The sequence below is a fragment of the Lotus japonicus genome, chromosome 4 (assembly GCF_012489685.1).
Source record: "Lotus japonicus ecotype B-129 chromosome 4, LjGifu_v1.2".
Taxonomy (NCBI): domain Eukaryota; kingdom Viridiplantae; phylum Streptophyta; class Magnoliopsida; order Fabales; family Fabaceae; genus Lotus; species Lotus japonicus.
In genome coordinates this window covers 9,558,982-9,575,222 of record NC_080044.1, presented here as the reverse complement: position 1 = coordinate 9,575,222, position 16,241 = coordinate 9,558,982, and the positions used below count along the sequence as shown (strand labels likewise).

Below are 16,241 nucleotides of genomic sequence, written 5' to 3'. Positions count from 1 at the left end.
TGATTGTTAGTATAAGTTTATTGGTGAAGTAACCACAATTATTTTGGGTGAGAGAATTATTTTATTTTTTTCTTACATATATAGATAATTTGCTGGGGTGCGCACATATGGGGCAATACATCATTTTTTGTTTCTCTTGACTGAAATGTTCCTTTGATTTTTTGTTTCACAAGGGCTCTACCCCAAGATTCACAAATACACCAAATACAATTCTTTCACCACAGTCATTTCAAATTGGTGAAAGAGGGTATTTTGTTCTTCAAGACTTCATTTTGGGTTTCTATTTCAATCTTCTTCATGAATTGATTTTGTTCTTCAACTAATTGTAAGATGTCATATGCTTTAAGGATTCATGCTTTTATCTTCTTAATCAAAAGCAAAAGGATTGAGGAAAAGAAAATCTTCTAAGGTGCAGAATATTCACTAATTGGAAAAAAAAAATAACACGTGTCATTCTCAGATTAATTCTCATAAAAAAATACATTTTAAAATTTTAGATTTGATTAAGATTTATGTTGTTTATTTCTTGATTTTATCTTAATTTATTTTTGATTTATTTTTAGAGTAAAAAAATACATTTTTAAATTTTAGATTTGATTAGGATTTAGGTGGTTTATTTCTTGATTTTATCTTAATTTATTTATTATTTATTTTTAGAGTATTAATTAATATAACCCAAACTTTTTTTTTAAAAAGAGTGAGTTTGAAAGCTATAGCTTAAGTTAATTTGTTAATATATTCCCAAATAATAATAATAATAATAATAATAATAATAATAATAATAATAATAATAATAATAATGATAACATGTGTGTGCGGATATGGGTCGGTTGGGTACTATAGTACCCATACCCGCACCCATACCCTCTATTTTTTGCGGGTAATTATCTATACTCAACCTCATACCCATTTAGCGGTTTTTTACCCTACCCATAGTGGATATTTTTTGCGGGTACCCTATGATTTTGAGACCCATTGTCATCCATAGATTTAGATTTTGGCAAAGATGGATAGCTTCCTATAATGACATTGAATTGTCTAAAGGTGGAGAGCTTCGAGTAGCTACCCACGTGAGTATGGAGACGGGTACATGTAATTTTTAAAAACGCGGGTATGGAGATGGTACTATAGTACCTACCCATTGTCATCCCTACTTAGTTGGAATAAACACAATAATGTTATACTTTATGATATATCTTACACAATCCTGATTTGTGCTACTATCACATTAATTTTTTTTTAAGATTAATATGTTGATAATTCCTTATATCTATGATTTGTGTTATCGTCTTCATATTTACAAAGAATGTGAAACGAGTTCCTCTTAGTCTCAATCGGGCTTAGAAGAGAAGTCTTTATGTCCACTTTACTCATCAATTCTGACTTTTCTATTTCATTCGTTGTTTAATATATTTTTAATAATCAAAGTATTAATTAATGTATCAAATACAATAGACATATTTCTCGTGCAACGCGCGGGTAAAAAACACTAGTGAATTTAGATTAAGGTGTAGTCTAAATTTATTTCTCGAATTCTGTGTTTTCCATTCCTTTCTCGTTCCTTCCCTCAAACCAAACACACCTAATGACTCGAAATCTCATGGCAGGGCCGGCCCAAGAGTCAAGCGACCCAAGCAAGGGCTTTAGGCCTCAAATTTTTTTTTCAAAGTAAAAAAGGTCTCATATTTTTACAAATAATGCCTCAAATAAAAAAAATACTATTACTCACCATTACTTGCCACTTTGTTAGTTGTTTCTTCCCTAATTTTTCTCAAAAAATCTTAATTGACAATTACTAGAATTTAGCAATCTTCATTGACAATTAATTAATGTTACATATTTTTTTTCTTTACCTTTTATTCTCTGACCTCCCATTTTCTCTCAATTAAATCATAATAACGTTTCTACTCTCCCTGCCACTCTCTCAATCTCTCCAAGCCTCAAATGGGGAAAAAATAGAGTCTTTGTCTCTCAAACTCTCATATCCTTTATAAAAGAATCCTCCTCCATAATTTATTTTTTCTTTGATTAGCCATTGAGAAGAACTACAGAAGATCAATAGGAAGACAAAACTCCCTTTATTGTAAGTAGTTACGCTCTAGCCTCTTTATTGTGATGGTTTCATGGTTATGTTGAGTTTTGATATAGTAAAAATTTATTGTCTCTACAATATAAAAGGACCGTAAAGTATTAACTAATTGAAATTGGATGCAATACAAATTAATTATGATAATTTAATAAATGATTTTGCATCTCAAAAAGCTCGAAAAATAAAATTTAAATAAAGAAATTTAATAAAGAAATTTTTTTAGACAAAAATACATCACTTAGGCCTCACTTTAAAGTTCGATTTAGGCCTCACTTACGGTTGGACCGGCCATGTCTCATGGTCTTTTTCTGTATAGATAATTAGCTTCCGCCAAACCCTCCAAAATGCCCTGGCAAACGCACAAGGCTGCGATTCCAAAAACAGTAGTGGACAACCCTGCTAATGTTCTGTATTCCATTTGTGTTCCAACAAGATCATATGATGAACAATCCGAAAATATCTTGCTATATATGTGTTTTGTAGGTTATGGTCATGAACTTTTGTATAAAACACTTTATAGCAGAACTTTTTATTCATTACCATATCTTGAATTCAGAAGCCGATATATATATTTCTGCTAACGTACGTGTTTCACACATTATGGCTCTTATATAATATGTGGACCGGGTTAGGATTTGATTATTCATCCGGTTCTACCACCTTGCCCTTGACCACAATCTTAAGAAATAGACTCCACAATGAATGAATAAAATTGGGATGAAACTTTGCTATACAAATGTTTCCCGTTTAAGAAAATAAATGTGATAGATTTGAGATAAATCTTTATACAATTTTTATTTAAAAAATTAAGTGTTATTGGAATTTAACGAAAACAAATGATTGACATCCCACTAAGGTGACACTTGGACAACGAGTTTGTAGTGGTTAGTAATGGGAAAAAAATGTATTTACACTTCAACTTCAACTTCAACTTCAACTACACTCACAGTCACACCAAATAAGAGATAGATAGGGGAAAGATATAAAAACAAAAAATGTGAGGTGATGAATAAATTAAATAAATAAATAAAAGAGAGCAAGGAAGAGAAATATATGAAAATGAGATAAAAGATAATGTGAAGAGTGAATGAATCGAAACTCGTTAATAACCTCCACAATCTAGGTGCATATTTAACTTTTTTAAAAAGTGAACTATAGATGAGTGCAACCAAGTGCTTCAACAAAACTAAGAAAGAAACTATAATCCAAAAGAGTACTAGATATATAACAAGAAGTCGTAAATCTACCCTTTCACCGCCTCATGCTCCTCCTCGATCCTATGACCAATCACCTATGGAACTGTTTCCATAGCCTCCGGCACGTACTCTTCAAGTCTTCACTCAGATGATTCCTCCAATTGCACCGCTTGTTCCTCCTCTTAAAGTGTTGCAAGCGATGGAAGATTGAATGCCACACTCCCGATGTGGTAGTCATGAAGTACTCTCCCTCCAGTAGTCCTAATCTCAACAGAAAACGAACCATTGCATGTTTCCTTTCGTGTGTCGTGGTTGAAAGTCCATGCGTTAGAGTTCTCAGCACGGAATAAATCATAAATCACTTGGTGATCCATCTTTCTCACCTAATGGCGTTAAGCGCCCAAACAACATATAACAAACAAGAAAGGGTTAACTAATACAAATCAAAGAAATAAAATAGTGGTAGCAAGATATAAATATGAAGAAACAATCCTCAAGAAAGAGGAAATAGAAACACACCCTCTTCTAAAAACAACAGAGGGAAAAAACATGTGCTCCAAAAACATTAGTCATAAGCCAAAGCAACAATTAGGGTTAACAATCTAAGATGCAATTTATATGTTTCTACCAACAACCGGTCAATATCACCTCGCAAGGTGGGACAATCACTCTTTTAAAAATGACTATTTGTAAAATTAATTAAAAAATTATGAAAATTTATTACCCTAGTTAAATGAGTATTTATAATTTTAAAATTTAACTTTTTATGTGTGTCTAATATATAGACTTGAATTTGAATAAAAAAAATACCAATTTAATATATCTTCTCCAAATACGTTTTCAAAAATAGTAAATTGCGAATCATGGGTCGTAGCTTTTGGAGTGAGAGAGCTCTATGCTTTATAGCTCTCACTAGTTCAAAACTTGTAGATTTGAGAGAAAAAGCGAAAATGGTGAACGAGGAGGAAGATGAAGAAGGATGATGAAGGAGAAGAAGAAGTATGATGAAGGTGAAGATATGAAGACACGGAGAACATTCACAAGTTGCATGAGGGCTTTATCATGGAGGGGTTCAGGCATGTTCGTGTGCGCCACTTGGGAGATAACCAAGTACTACTGTCAGGGCCGCCTAAGGAGGACATCGGGCAAATGCTGAAGGATGCAGAGGAGTGGCTGAGCATGGTGTTCGAAGACATCCATCCCTGGACTCCCAACTATACATCTGGGTACAGAACTACCTGGGTCCGTTGCGAGGGCGTGCCCTTGAACTTGTGGACAAAAGAATGCTTTGATCGAGTGTTTGGGCCATTCGGTAGAGTTGTTACCATTAATGAAGGTACTGCGGCTTTTTCAAGGGTAGACTATGCAAGATTGAGAGTAAGAACAACAAGGATGGAACCTATCTTCTATTATAGGAAGGTGAAGATAAACAATACCCTGTGCGGAGTCAGATTCATGGAGGAAACAAGCAATTTATCCTGCCCTTGTGTTCGCCGGAGGTGTAGTGAGGCCTCAAGTTCGGTAACAGAATCAAGCATCCATCTTGAGGATTTTGAGAACTTGAGTGCGTGTGGTGGCCTGGGTGAAAAGGATGATTGGGACGAGATAGTCCCAGAAACCACCGGTGAGGTATGGCGGCCGGGTAAAGAAGTTGCGGTGGAAGGGGAGTTGGTAGATTGTCAGGTGGCATTTAATGAAAGTCTGCAAAACCAGGATAAGGAGGGATTTTCTGACGGAAATCCTGTCAAATCTGGTGGTGCTAGTCAGTTGGGGAACAGTCAACGAGGTGGGGGGGCGCCGTCACCTACGGTCCAAGTGGGATTTTTGAATTTAAGTGGGAATAGGGTTAGTGGGGCAGGTCCAAGTAATTTTGGAGAGAGGTTGGGCCTGGCCCATGATGTCTCACCTTTGTTGCTGCCTGAAGTGGCTAATGGGGCTTCAGGTAGTGCAATAAATTTAAACCGGGTTGGGTCCAGTGAAGGAATCATCTCAGGAAACGACCCAGTGCCTGAAACTGGGTCTGGGCTAAACAAAGGCAAAACAGTGGGAGTGAGTGACCTAAGCTCAAGGAATGAGTGTGTGGAGGAAACTGAGGTGAGCGAGGAGGAGGTGAGGGAAATACATGAAGCACAAACAGTGGATAAGGAAGGGGAGAGCGATACCATTGAACCAGGATCGGTGATGGTCGGAAACACAAGGGGCGGTGGTCACGACGGAAGAGAAGACCCATGTGTGAATCGTAATCCGGTGGGTCAATGTATGGTGTCGTCGGCTTCAAGCTCTACTAGAAACCAAGGTAATCCGTCGTTGTCCAGTGTTGGCTGGGGGAGGAATCCTGGGAAGCGCAAGGAGGTACGACAAATTGCCCTCTCAATGACTAACTCTGTTTCTGATAATGCAATTTCAAACTGCAACAAGATTTTATGGTAGAGGAACCAAGAAGGGGAGGCAAAACAAATTCTTGAAATTGGTCAGAAGTTAGGAGTCAACATAGTTGGTAGTCATGAGGAATTATTGCTGGAGCTTTTGGCAATGGAAAGACGAGATGAGAAGGAGGTTGAAGCTTCAAGGAGAGCGGATTCGTGCAGGGGTGGCAATGTGGCTTTATGAAGATTTTAAGCTTTAACATCAGAGGGATGGGGGGCACGATAAAAAGGCGAGCCCTGAGAAATTTGATAAGCTCAAATGAGGTTGAGATGGTTTTTGTGTAGGAAACTAAGCTGTCTGAAGTTAGTACCAGCATTTGTGGATTGATTTGGGGTGATTATGACATGGAATGGAGAGATCAACCTGCATCAAATAGTGCGGGGGGATTATTATGCATTTGGAGGAGGAGTGTGTTTACAAGGGAAGAAAGCTTTTCTGGGCTGGGTTACTTGGGCCTCAAAGGTAAGTGGGAAGGAGAAGATTGCGTGCTGGTGAATGTGTATTCACCTTGTTCAATTGTGGATAAAAGAAGTTTGTGGAATGAGCTACTACAAATAAAAAGGGGTAGTACAGTATGCTTATGGTGCATAGCAGGTGATTTCAACTCTGTGAGAAACTCAGAAGAGAGGAAGAATTCGCAACAAAGAATCAGGTTTAATGCGGGAGAGGCACAAGAGTTTAATAATTTCATAGATGAAATGGAGGTTGAAGACATTCCGATGGTGGGGAGAAAGTTTACTTGGTATAGACCGAACCGAGATTCGAAGAGTAGGCTGGACAGATTTTTAGTATCTCAAGGCTGGTGGAATTCTTGGCCTAATAGTGCTCAATATGTACTAAACAGAGATGTGTCGGACCATTGCCCGCTGTTACTGAAGAATGTCAACGTTGATTGGGGACCAAAACCATTTAAGAGCAAGAATTTGTGGCTCGCTGAACCAGGGTTCTCAGACCTGGTCAAGAAGGCTTGGTCAGAAGCTAATATACAGGGGTGGGGGGCGTTTGTCATGAAAGAAAAACTGAAAGTATTGAAAGGAGTGCTGAGAAGTTGGGATAAAGAGGCTATAGGAGATATTCGGAAGAAGTGCTTGGTGCTTGCAGGAGAAATAAATAAGCTGGATGTCGAAGAGGAGCAGCGTAACCTTTCAGCTGTGGAGGTCCAATTAAAACGAGAGAAACTGGATGAGTACTGGAGGCTTGCAATAAAGAATGAATCACTGCTTCGCCAACAGTCAAGGGACAAATGGGTGAAGGAAGGTGATGCGAACACGAAGTTCTTTCATGGCACAGTTAATTGGAGGAGAAGAGTGAATGCTATTCGGGGCCTCACGATTAATGGGAGGTGGACAGAGGAGCCTCTCGCTGTAAAGAACAATATCAAAGAGTACTTTCAGGAAAGGTTCACAGAGAAAGCTTGGAAAGGTGTGAGGATTGATGGTGTTCCTTTCCCAACGATTTCTGAGGGGGAAAATAACCAGCTCACGGCAGCGTTTAGCATCGAAGAAGTAAGAGAAGCTGTGTGGGAGTGTGGTAATGATAAAAGCCCGGGGCCCGACGGGTTTAATTTCCGTTTTATCAAGTCTTTTTGGGATATACTAAAAGGTGATCTGATGAAGCTGTTTGAGGACTTTCATCGAAATGGGGTATGGCCGAGGGGTGGGAATGCCTCTTTTATAACGCTGGTCCCGAAGGTGGAAAACCCGAGTGAACTTGGACAGTTTAGACCTATTTCTCTCGTTGGGTGCCTCTATAAAATTGTATCAAAGGCGTTGTCTAAAAGGTTGAGCAGTGTAATGGGAAAATTAATTGATGAAAGACAGGCTGCGTTTGTAGGAGGAAGATTCTTGCTGGACAGTGTTGTGGTAGCAAATGAAGTGGTGGAGGAAGCAAAGAGAAAGAAGAAAGAGTGCTTTGTACTGAAAGTTGACTTTGAAAAAGCCTATGATTCGGTAAGTTGGGATTTCCTGCAGTATATGATGAGGCGACTTGGCTTCTGTTTGAAATGGAGGAATTGGATTAAGGGGTGTGTGCAATCAGCTTCGGTGTCTATTCTGGTAAACGGTAGTCCAACTACAGAATTTGGTCTTCAGAGAGGATTGAGACAAGGCGATCCATTAGCGCCGTTTCTCTTTTTAATCGTGGCGGAGGGCATGAGTGGACTAATGAGGCAAGCATGTAGCACAAACTTGTTTAAGGGATATAAGGTGGGTAGAGAGGAAGTGGACGTCTCTCTACTACAATTCGCAGACGACACGTTGTTTGTTGGAGAGGTCTCAAACCAGAACATCTTAGTAGTTAAAAGCATTTTGAGGCACTTTGAACTTATGTCCGGGCTCAAAGTCAACTTCCATAAAAGTAAGGTGGCTGGAATTTCAGTGGACTATAGAAGAACTCAAGGTCTTGCGGCTGTCCTTAATTGCAAAGTGATGGAAATCCCGTTCACTTACTTGGGGTTACCCGTAGGAGCAAATTCGAAGAAGGTGGTAACGTGGGAGCCGGTGATCAAGAAATTGAAGAGGAGGCTATCAACTTGGAAACATAAAGCTCTCTCGCTTGGTGGGCGAATATGTCTTATCCGAAGTGTTCTTTCCTCTCTACCCTTGTTCTATATGTCATTCTTTAAAATTCCAGCAGGTGTGTTGTCTAGGTGTAATAAAATCATGAGGCAGTTTTTGTGGGGTGGTGAGGAAGGTGCGAGTAAAGTTGCTTGGGTAAAGTGGGAGGTTGTGTGCAAGCCTAAGGAGGAAGGGGGGTTGGGGATAAAGGATTTGAGAACGTTCAATAGGTCCCTACTGGCCAAATGGAGGTGGCGTTTACTGAATAACGAGGACAGTTTCTGGTGTAAGGTTGTGAGAGCAAAGTACAGTGCTTCCCAATCTGAATGGTCAGTACAAAGACCAGCTGCAATTTCAGGGTGGTGGAGGGACATGTGGAGGAGTTGTGCGGAGGAGGATAACTGGTTTGAAGAATGTGTGGTTAGAAAAGTGGGGAATGGTAGGAATACCTCTTTCTGGAATGATCCTTGGGGGGGAGAAGGGACTAAGCTGAACCTGAAGTACAAGAGACTGTTTGACGTTTCTAACCAACAACAGAATCCCATATCTGATATGGGACTATGGGTGGATGGAGGCTGGGTGTGGCGGTTTAATTGGAGACGAGCTTTGTTTGTTTGGGAGGTGAAGCTTCTGGATGAGCTGACTACTTCTTTACAGAACTTCAAACCTGTAGTGTCGGAAGAGGATAAATGGGTTTGGGTGGTTTTTGAGGGTGGAGGTTTTTCGGTTGCATCGACCTATAAATATTTGCAAGATCAAGGGCTGGTCGAGGTAAGCAAGGCATTTGAGGCATTGTGGAAAATTCCAGCTCCATCGAACGTTTTGGCGTTTCCCTGGAAAGCGTTACTTGATAGAATTCAGTCCCGCGAAAACTTGAGGAAGCGAAATATAATCGCTGTGGGCCAGGACAGCTTGTGCTTATTCTGTCAAGAGGAGGAAGAGAGTACAGGTCATGTGTTATTTTCATGTAAACGATCTTGGGAAGTTTGGATGTGGTGCTACAATTGGTGGGGGATTCAAACAGCACTACCACATGACTGTAAAGGGCACTTCGAACAGCACATGTCTGTAGGTAGGAGGAGCGTGGGAATTGGCTGGTTAGTGGTATGGTGTTCATGTATCTGGGCTATATGGTTAGCTAGGAACCAAATGGTGTTTAAACATGCTGTTAATGTTGCTGATAAAGAAAGACTAACAGAGGTGATTAAATTGAAATCTTGGATCTGGTTGAGAGGCAAGCTAAAAGGCTTCTCTTACTCATTCTATGAGTGGTCAACAAATCCAAAGGTGTGTCTTGAGGGTGCTGGCTGATTAGGGACCTTTGTGAGGGTTGCTTTGTTCTGTAAATGACACTGGGTTTGGACTGCTATACCAACACTGGTTTTTGTCTACTGGTGTTGGTTTTCCCTGTCTCTCCTTTGTATATATTTTCTTGTATCTTTTTGGGTTAGAGTACCCCTAGTACTCTATTCTAATACAAATTTGCTTTTTCAAAAAAAAAGGTGAAGATATGAAGAAAAATAATTTAAATATTAATTTCAAATTAGCATCTAACATTTTAAATAAATATAATTGATTTCACATCATACACATCAAATTGAGTGGTTCAGCTGGCAAATGACTTGTTTTTTTATCCTTAGGTTATGGGTTTGAACCCCCTCAAACCAATTTTTTGTAAAATTTGTGATTTTTTCGTAGGGATTAAATTGCTATGTTTGCCACATTCAGAGATTAATTTGTCACGTCAGCATTTAACAGCCACGTCATCTCCGTTAGTTGACCAAACTGACGGAGAGACTAACTTGATCTACGTCTGCCACTTCCAAGGATCGCGGGATGACTTTTTAAAGTTTAGGGACGAAGTTAACAGCAAGTGACACATTCAGGGACCGAAGTGAGTATTTACCCAAAAAATAACCATTAAAATTTAGTCTTAATAGCTCTTTTGGTCCCTCACTTATCACGATTTTGCACTTTTGTCCCTCAAAAAATTAACCACTCATATTTACACACTTTTGCCGTTTTAGTCCCAAATATGGACCATTTTTGCAAACAATTAAGCAATGTGGAGGACCAAAAGTGCTAATTTTTTATTAGGGATCAAAAGTGCAAAATCGTGATAAGCGAGGGACTAAAAGAGTTATTAAGCCTAAAATTTAAATTAAACTCGTATATGTGTGACATTGATTAAAATATTTGTCAGTGATCTATTGTAAAACAAAAATTGTTGGTGAAGCAAAAAAATCCTAAATAACTTTTAATTAATTTTTTTTGACATTTAATATCAAAGAAAATAAAGCATTATTGTTTTGTTGACTTTTGATCTAAAAATGATCATTTAAATTCAAATTAGACTTCATATGTGTTTTTTTTTTGTATATTGGAAAATTTGACTCAATATGTGTCACATTGATTATAATATAACCTTTGAATTTTTTAATTTTTTAATTTAATTAATATTAAGGTGAATAATTAAAATACTTAGATTTTGGGGGGAACTTTAATAATTTTCTACACTAGTAAAGATTTAGATCAATTATTTATTGGTTGTAACAATTTGTATTATGATTTAAGGAAAGTAATTTCAAATTTCGTTAGTAATTGAGTTTTATGAGGTAAAATTGATTTTTCAAAATTACTAAAATTTAAAAAATAAAATATAACATCATCTACCTACTAAGAATAGTATATGAGAGAGAAAAAAGTCAAGAAAAGCAAAATATGAGGGGGTGACACCTATATAGAAATTATTATATTTTGGTTTCAAAAATAGTATATAGTATAAGATAAGATAAAATTTTAATATTTTGATTGAGTAAAATATTAATTTATAAATTTGGAAACTTTTTTTATACATTTTGTTGTAAATATATAAATTATACTATTTATTTAACATAATTGAAACGATTTAAAGCATGAATCTTCCAATCCACTAGCATCCACCACAATTAAAACACAACTCAAATTCTTGAACCAAACTTAAAAACAAAATAATGCCAAGACGATCTAAGGCTCCGCCGCCACCGGCGCTGTACAAGCAAAAGTCATGGTCGTCGGACACGCTCCGGGAAGTGGCATGGCAGAGGCGGAAGGAAGATCATGCCACCCGCGGCCGGCTGAGCAAGAGTGTCTCGGAGGATGATCTGCAGGAATTGAAAGCTTGCATCGAACTCGGGTTTGGGTTCGATTCACCGGAAACCGACCCGAAACTTTCCAGCACCATCCCTGCTTTGGAGTTGTTCCATGCTGTTAATAAACAGTACAATAATCATAGCTTGTCTCGCTCCTCTTCTTCCTCTTCCATTTTCTCCGATACTAACATTGCAAACACCACCACTATATTCAATCCAGGTAATTAATTTGATTAATCTGTTAAATAATCATATCAATTTTTGTTTTTTTTTTAACTTTCGTTTGTCTTAGGCTTAACTCATTTTTCCCCTCTAGTTTCAAGAATGTGTGACTTTGGTCTCTGTAATTTCAATTGCTCAAATTAAGTCTTTCTACTTAAAAATTGAACAAATTTAATCAAAATGTTATCTTATCATCCAATATCTGACATTTTTTTTACATATATCACATTTATTGAAAGAGGTGAGATAAATCTTTTTAAATTATCATTTAAGTAAAAAATTGTGACTCTCATCAACTTTTTATTTAATTATTGGATGATAAGTTAATATATGTACCAAATTTAATAAATTTTGCAAATAATAAGACTTAATTTGAGCAATTAAAATTGTGAAAGACTAAAATTATAAGGACCAACAATCTACCTAAGCCTTTATTTTTTTTATATTGGAAAGATAAATTGCACACTCAAGGGATTGAACCCTGTACCTCCCCCACCCAACTAATATGTCTTTTAACTCTTACCACTTGAGTCTTTATCTTTTAGTTGTTGTTTGTTATTAATCCAATAATTTTGAAAATTGATTGTATAATTGAAGAAATAAAGTTCTTATGTTTACTTTTTGAGAAAAAGTTTGATGCATCGACGGTGTAAAGTTTTTTTACACCGTCAACCAATCAGATTTCAAGGATGTGAGAAAATCTCTCTTTTTATTTAATTTCATTAATTGATATGACACATCCTTGAAATCTAATTGGTTGACGGTGTAAAAAAACTTTACACCGTAGGTGCATCAAAATTAAACTCTTACTTTTTTTTTAGTGTAATTTTTATAGACTGACGATATAATTTTTTTAAACAGTTAATCATCTAAATTTTAAATTTTTTTTTTAATTAACTTAATTAATAATGTGGCGCATCATTTACATTTAATTGATTAACTGTGTAAAAAATGATATTGCGGTGCATGTTTCTTTTTCTCTCAACTTTTTTTTATCTTTTCTGATTTCAACTTAATTTTTTGAGTGAATATTGTGTATGTTTGTGAAGGTGATGATTTGGATGCGAAGAAGACTCGGCTGAAACAATGGGCGAAGGTGGTTGCTTGTGCGGTGCGCCAATCTTCCACCTCCACTGGTCCGTTCCCCTCTGATCAAGTTAATCAATAGATAATCTTTTGAATGGTCTCTTTCTGATTTATTCAATTTTGGTTATTTATTGATTTTAATATACATGGTTGACTGTCTCCTAATACTTTTCAATATAAATTTTGCTACTCATCATTGATGGATTTTATTGTTCATGCAAGTCATTTTTTTACCTGATTGTGCCCTTTTATGTTTGTGAAGGTCAAATTATTTGAAATTAGAGAATTGAGGAGGGTTTGGGCAGAATGTATAATCTTACTGAAAGAGTATAATTTATATTTATATGCACTAATAAATAAATAAAATTTACCTTATCAACCAATCAAATTTAACATATATGTCATATCATCATTTAAATTTATAAACTATTTAATAAAATTAAATACTCCCTCCGTTCTTATTTATAAGAACCAAATAGAAAATGCCCTTGGTCCTTTTTATAAGAACCAACTTAGAGTTTGTGGAGAATTAATTATTTTTAGGCAAGAATGCCCTTATTTAATGGAATTTCTCTCTCTTTTCACTTGCTATAGCATTAATGATGCATAAAAATTAAGAATAATGGGTGGAGGGTAACTTTGGAAAGTTGATATAAATTGAAAACAAATTTATTGCAATTATCTTGATTAGCTAAATTTCTTAAGGGCTCGTTTGGCACGCCGTATTAGGCATGATAGTATAAGCTTATACAATACATTATGAGTTTATTCATTGTTTGGTGATGACATTGTATTGTATAAGCTTATCCATCAAAGTCCCCTTATACGTTAAAATGACGTATTATTTAATCCATCATGTGAGTGATGGATAAGGCATGATAAGGTTGTGATGTATAAGTCACCATCATCACCACCCTCTATTGCTGTCAACTTACACCATCATTGGCACCACCACCCGATCACCGTCGCCGCCACCACCACCGCCGCCGCCGCCACCCAATCACCGTCACCGCCACCGCCACCACCGCCACCACCCGATCACCGTCGCCGCCACCACCACCACCACCACCATTGCCTCCACCCTCCACCGTCGCCGCCACCCGATCACCGTGGCCGCCACCACCACCACCATTGCCTCCACCCGATCACCGTCGCCGCCACCACCACCACCACCGCCACCACCCGATCACCGTCACCGCCACCACCACCACCACCGCCACCACCCGATCACCGTCGCCGCCACCACCACCATTGCATCCACCCTCCACCGTCGCCGCCACCTTACTAAGCCGCCACCGCCTTACCACCACCACCACACTCTATCGTCGCCAACACCACAACCACCATCGCTGCCACCATCCGATCACCACCACCGCCACCACCGATGTTGCCGCCACCGCCACCACCACCGCCGCCGCCACCGACACCACAACCACCACCCTATCGCCACCACCACCATAATCGTCGTCACCACTCTATTGCCACCACCGACACCACAACCACCACCCTATCGCCACCACCACCACCATTGCCTCCACCACCGCCTTACCACCACCACCACCACCCTATCATCGCCACCACCACAACCACCATCGCTGCCACCACCACCTCCAACCTATCTCCACTATCACCACCACCGCCACCAACACCAGCCTACCACCATTGCCACCACCACCACCAACCTACCACTACTTCCATCACCACCGCCACCACCGTTATAATCACCTCCATATTTGATTTTTATTATATACCATTATTCAATACTTCATTAAACATAAAATTGCATTAATTTAAACGATATGGTAAACTATACAGAGTATGTCCAAACGCTGGATAGTATAAAAAAGTTATCAGGGCTTATACTATCAGGCCTAATACTATCAGGTCTTATACTATCAGGCCTTATACTATACGTCGCACCAAACGGGCCCTAAAGGGTGTGAAGTGGTTACTTGGTTCTTATATTAAGGAACGGAATGAGTAACTAATTTTTTCACTTCTCTCTAATATGATTTACAAATTGTGTATAATTTTTCATATTGTCAGCACATGACCATTTTTCTTACTAAAAACAAAAACTCATCTAGAACGGGAACATTTTTTTTCTAGAAAACAATGATATATTTGCAATAATGTTTTGTTGAATTAATTCTTTTGTTTTTTTAGAAAAAAAATGTGTTGTGTTCAAATTCTGAAAATCTACAACAAACATTAGAAATGTTTAGTCTAAAGTCTAAACTCCAATTAATTAATCCATCAATCAATCAATACATATATTAAAACACCAAAGCTTATAAGAATCCAATACTGAGGTGTCATCACCTGGTGCATTCTGCTCTCTCATGCAATATTAGCTTTAGTGGAATTCCACGGTCTTGCTCTCAGTTCTTTGGATCCCTCAGCTCTTTGCTTACGTGTCAATCTCTCCTTTCTCCTCCTTCTTCGATCATCTTTCGTGTGGCACTCATCCACCAAAGGAGATGCCTGATTCACGGTCTCCGACCGAGTTGTTGTTTCTTCTTCCAAAATTTCAAATACCTTCAGCATAAAACCCTACCACTTCCATTTACTCCTCTCCCGATGCCTCCTTCGTTGTCCCTTACCCATGCTGATGTTTCATCTCCCTTATTTTCCAATTTCCAGTTCAATCAGCTTGAAAATCTAACCTCCCATTTACTATGTTTCCCAACCTCTCCCCCAAGAGAATTTTGCCTAATGTCGCCCCTCTGGCCAATCAAATAGCTCTCATATACTTTTCCCAACCTTGCATCCCCATATTTATTCATTTTCACTTTCAAAATTCTACTGCTACCGGTTCCCTTCTATCTCTGGCGCTGGGTTCGTTGTAGTTGTTCTTGTCCTTCTAACCGCCAGTGTGGTGTTGTCGTTGCCCGTTGTCGTATAAGCTTCCTGTTGCCATGGCCATGGTGTTGAGAATCGAGATTCAATGTACGTGTTGTTGCCCATCTACTTTGCTATTCAATGAGTATGTGAAAGATTATAGGTGATTGATGGATATATTAGGGGAAATATTTAAGCTTTAACTCGGTTGGAGTTTACTAATATTTGATTCGATCTCTCGTTTCTCTCATTTTACTCTTTTTTACAGAGTCACGCTAGAGAATAATTCAAGGGCTCTCTCTTTCACCTTCACTCTGATTCTCCTTTGTGTGTGATTTTATTCTATTAATTTTTCTTATTTTGTATCTTCAATTTGTGTTGTATGTTATAGTTGATGAAACATTGATCTATGTTACGATTTGGCTAACATAATCATTGTGTGAGTGGAGTGGATTGCGGGAGTGAAAGAATTGAGGGGAGAGAAAGGAGAGGGTGAAGAATTTTTTCCTTGCAATTTTTTTATACGCTTTTGTAAGACCCTATATTTTGGCAGTTAATTATTATTATTTATTATTATTATTATGATTATTATTATTATGATAATAATTAGGTGAATGTTGACTTTTGTGTTCTATTGACTTGTTTGGTTGACTTTGACTTAAGTGTTATTTTGATTTTGAATGCGCATAATATT

The 16,241-nt window shown here is 37.9% G+C and overlaps 1 protein-coding gene across 1 annotated transcript; it reads left to right on the top strand.

Annotated features, from left to right (window-relative positions):
• The first annotated feature begins 11,260 nt into the window (after positions 1 to 11,260).
• LOC130712254 (uncharacterized) lies at positions 11,261 to 12,788 on the top strand. The gene is made up of 2 exons (XM_057562087.1): positions 11,261 to 11,618; positions 12,670 to 12,788. The coding sequence occupies exons 1-2, from the start codon at positions 11,261 to 11,263 to the stop codon at positions 12,786 to 12,788; spliced, it is 477 nt and encodes a 158-aa protein (XP_057418070.1).
• The last annotated feature ends 3,453 nt before the right edge of the window (positions 12,789 to 16,241 follow it).

Excerpts from the sequence above, each read along its gene's own strand:
- LOC130712254 (XM_057562087.1), top strand. The coding sequence starts at position 11,261 with ATGCCAAGACGATCTAAGGCTCCGCCGCCACCGGCGCTGTACAAGCAA. Across the intron at positions 11,619-12,669 it reads CACCACTATATTCAATCCAG|GTGATGATTTGGATGCGAAG; the intron begins GTAATTAATTTG and ends ATGTTTGTGAAG.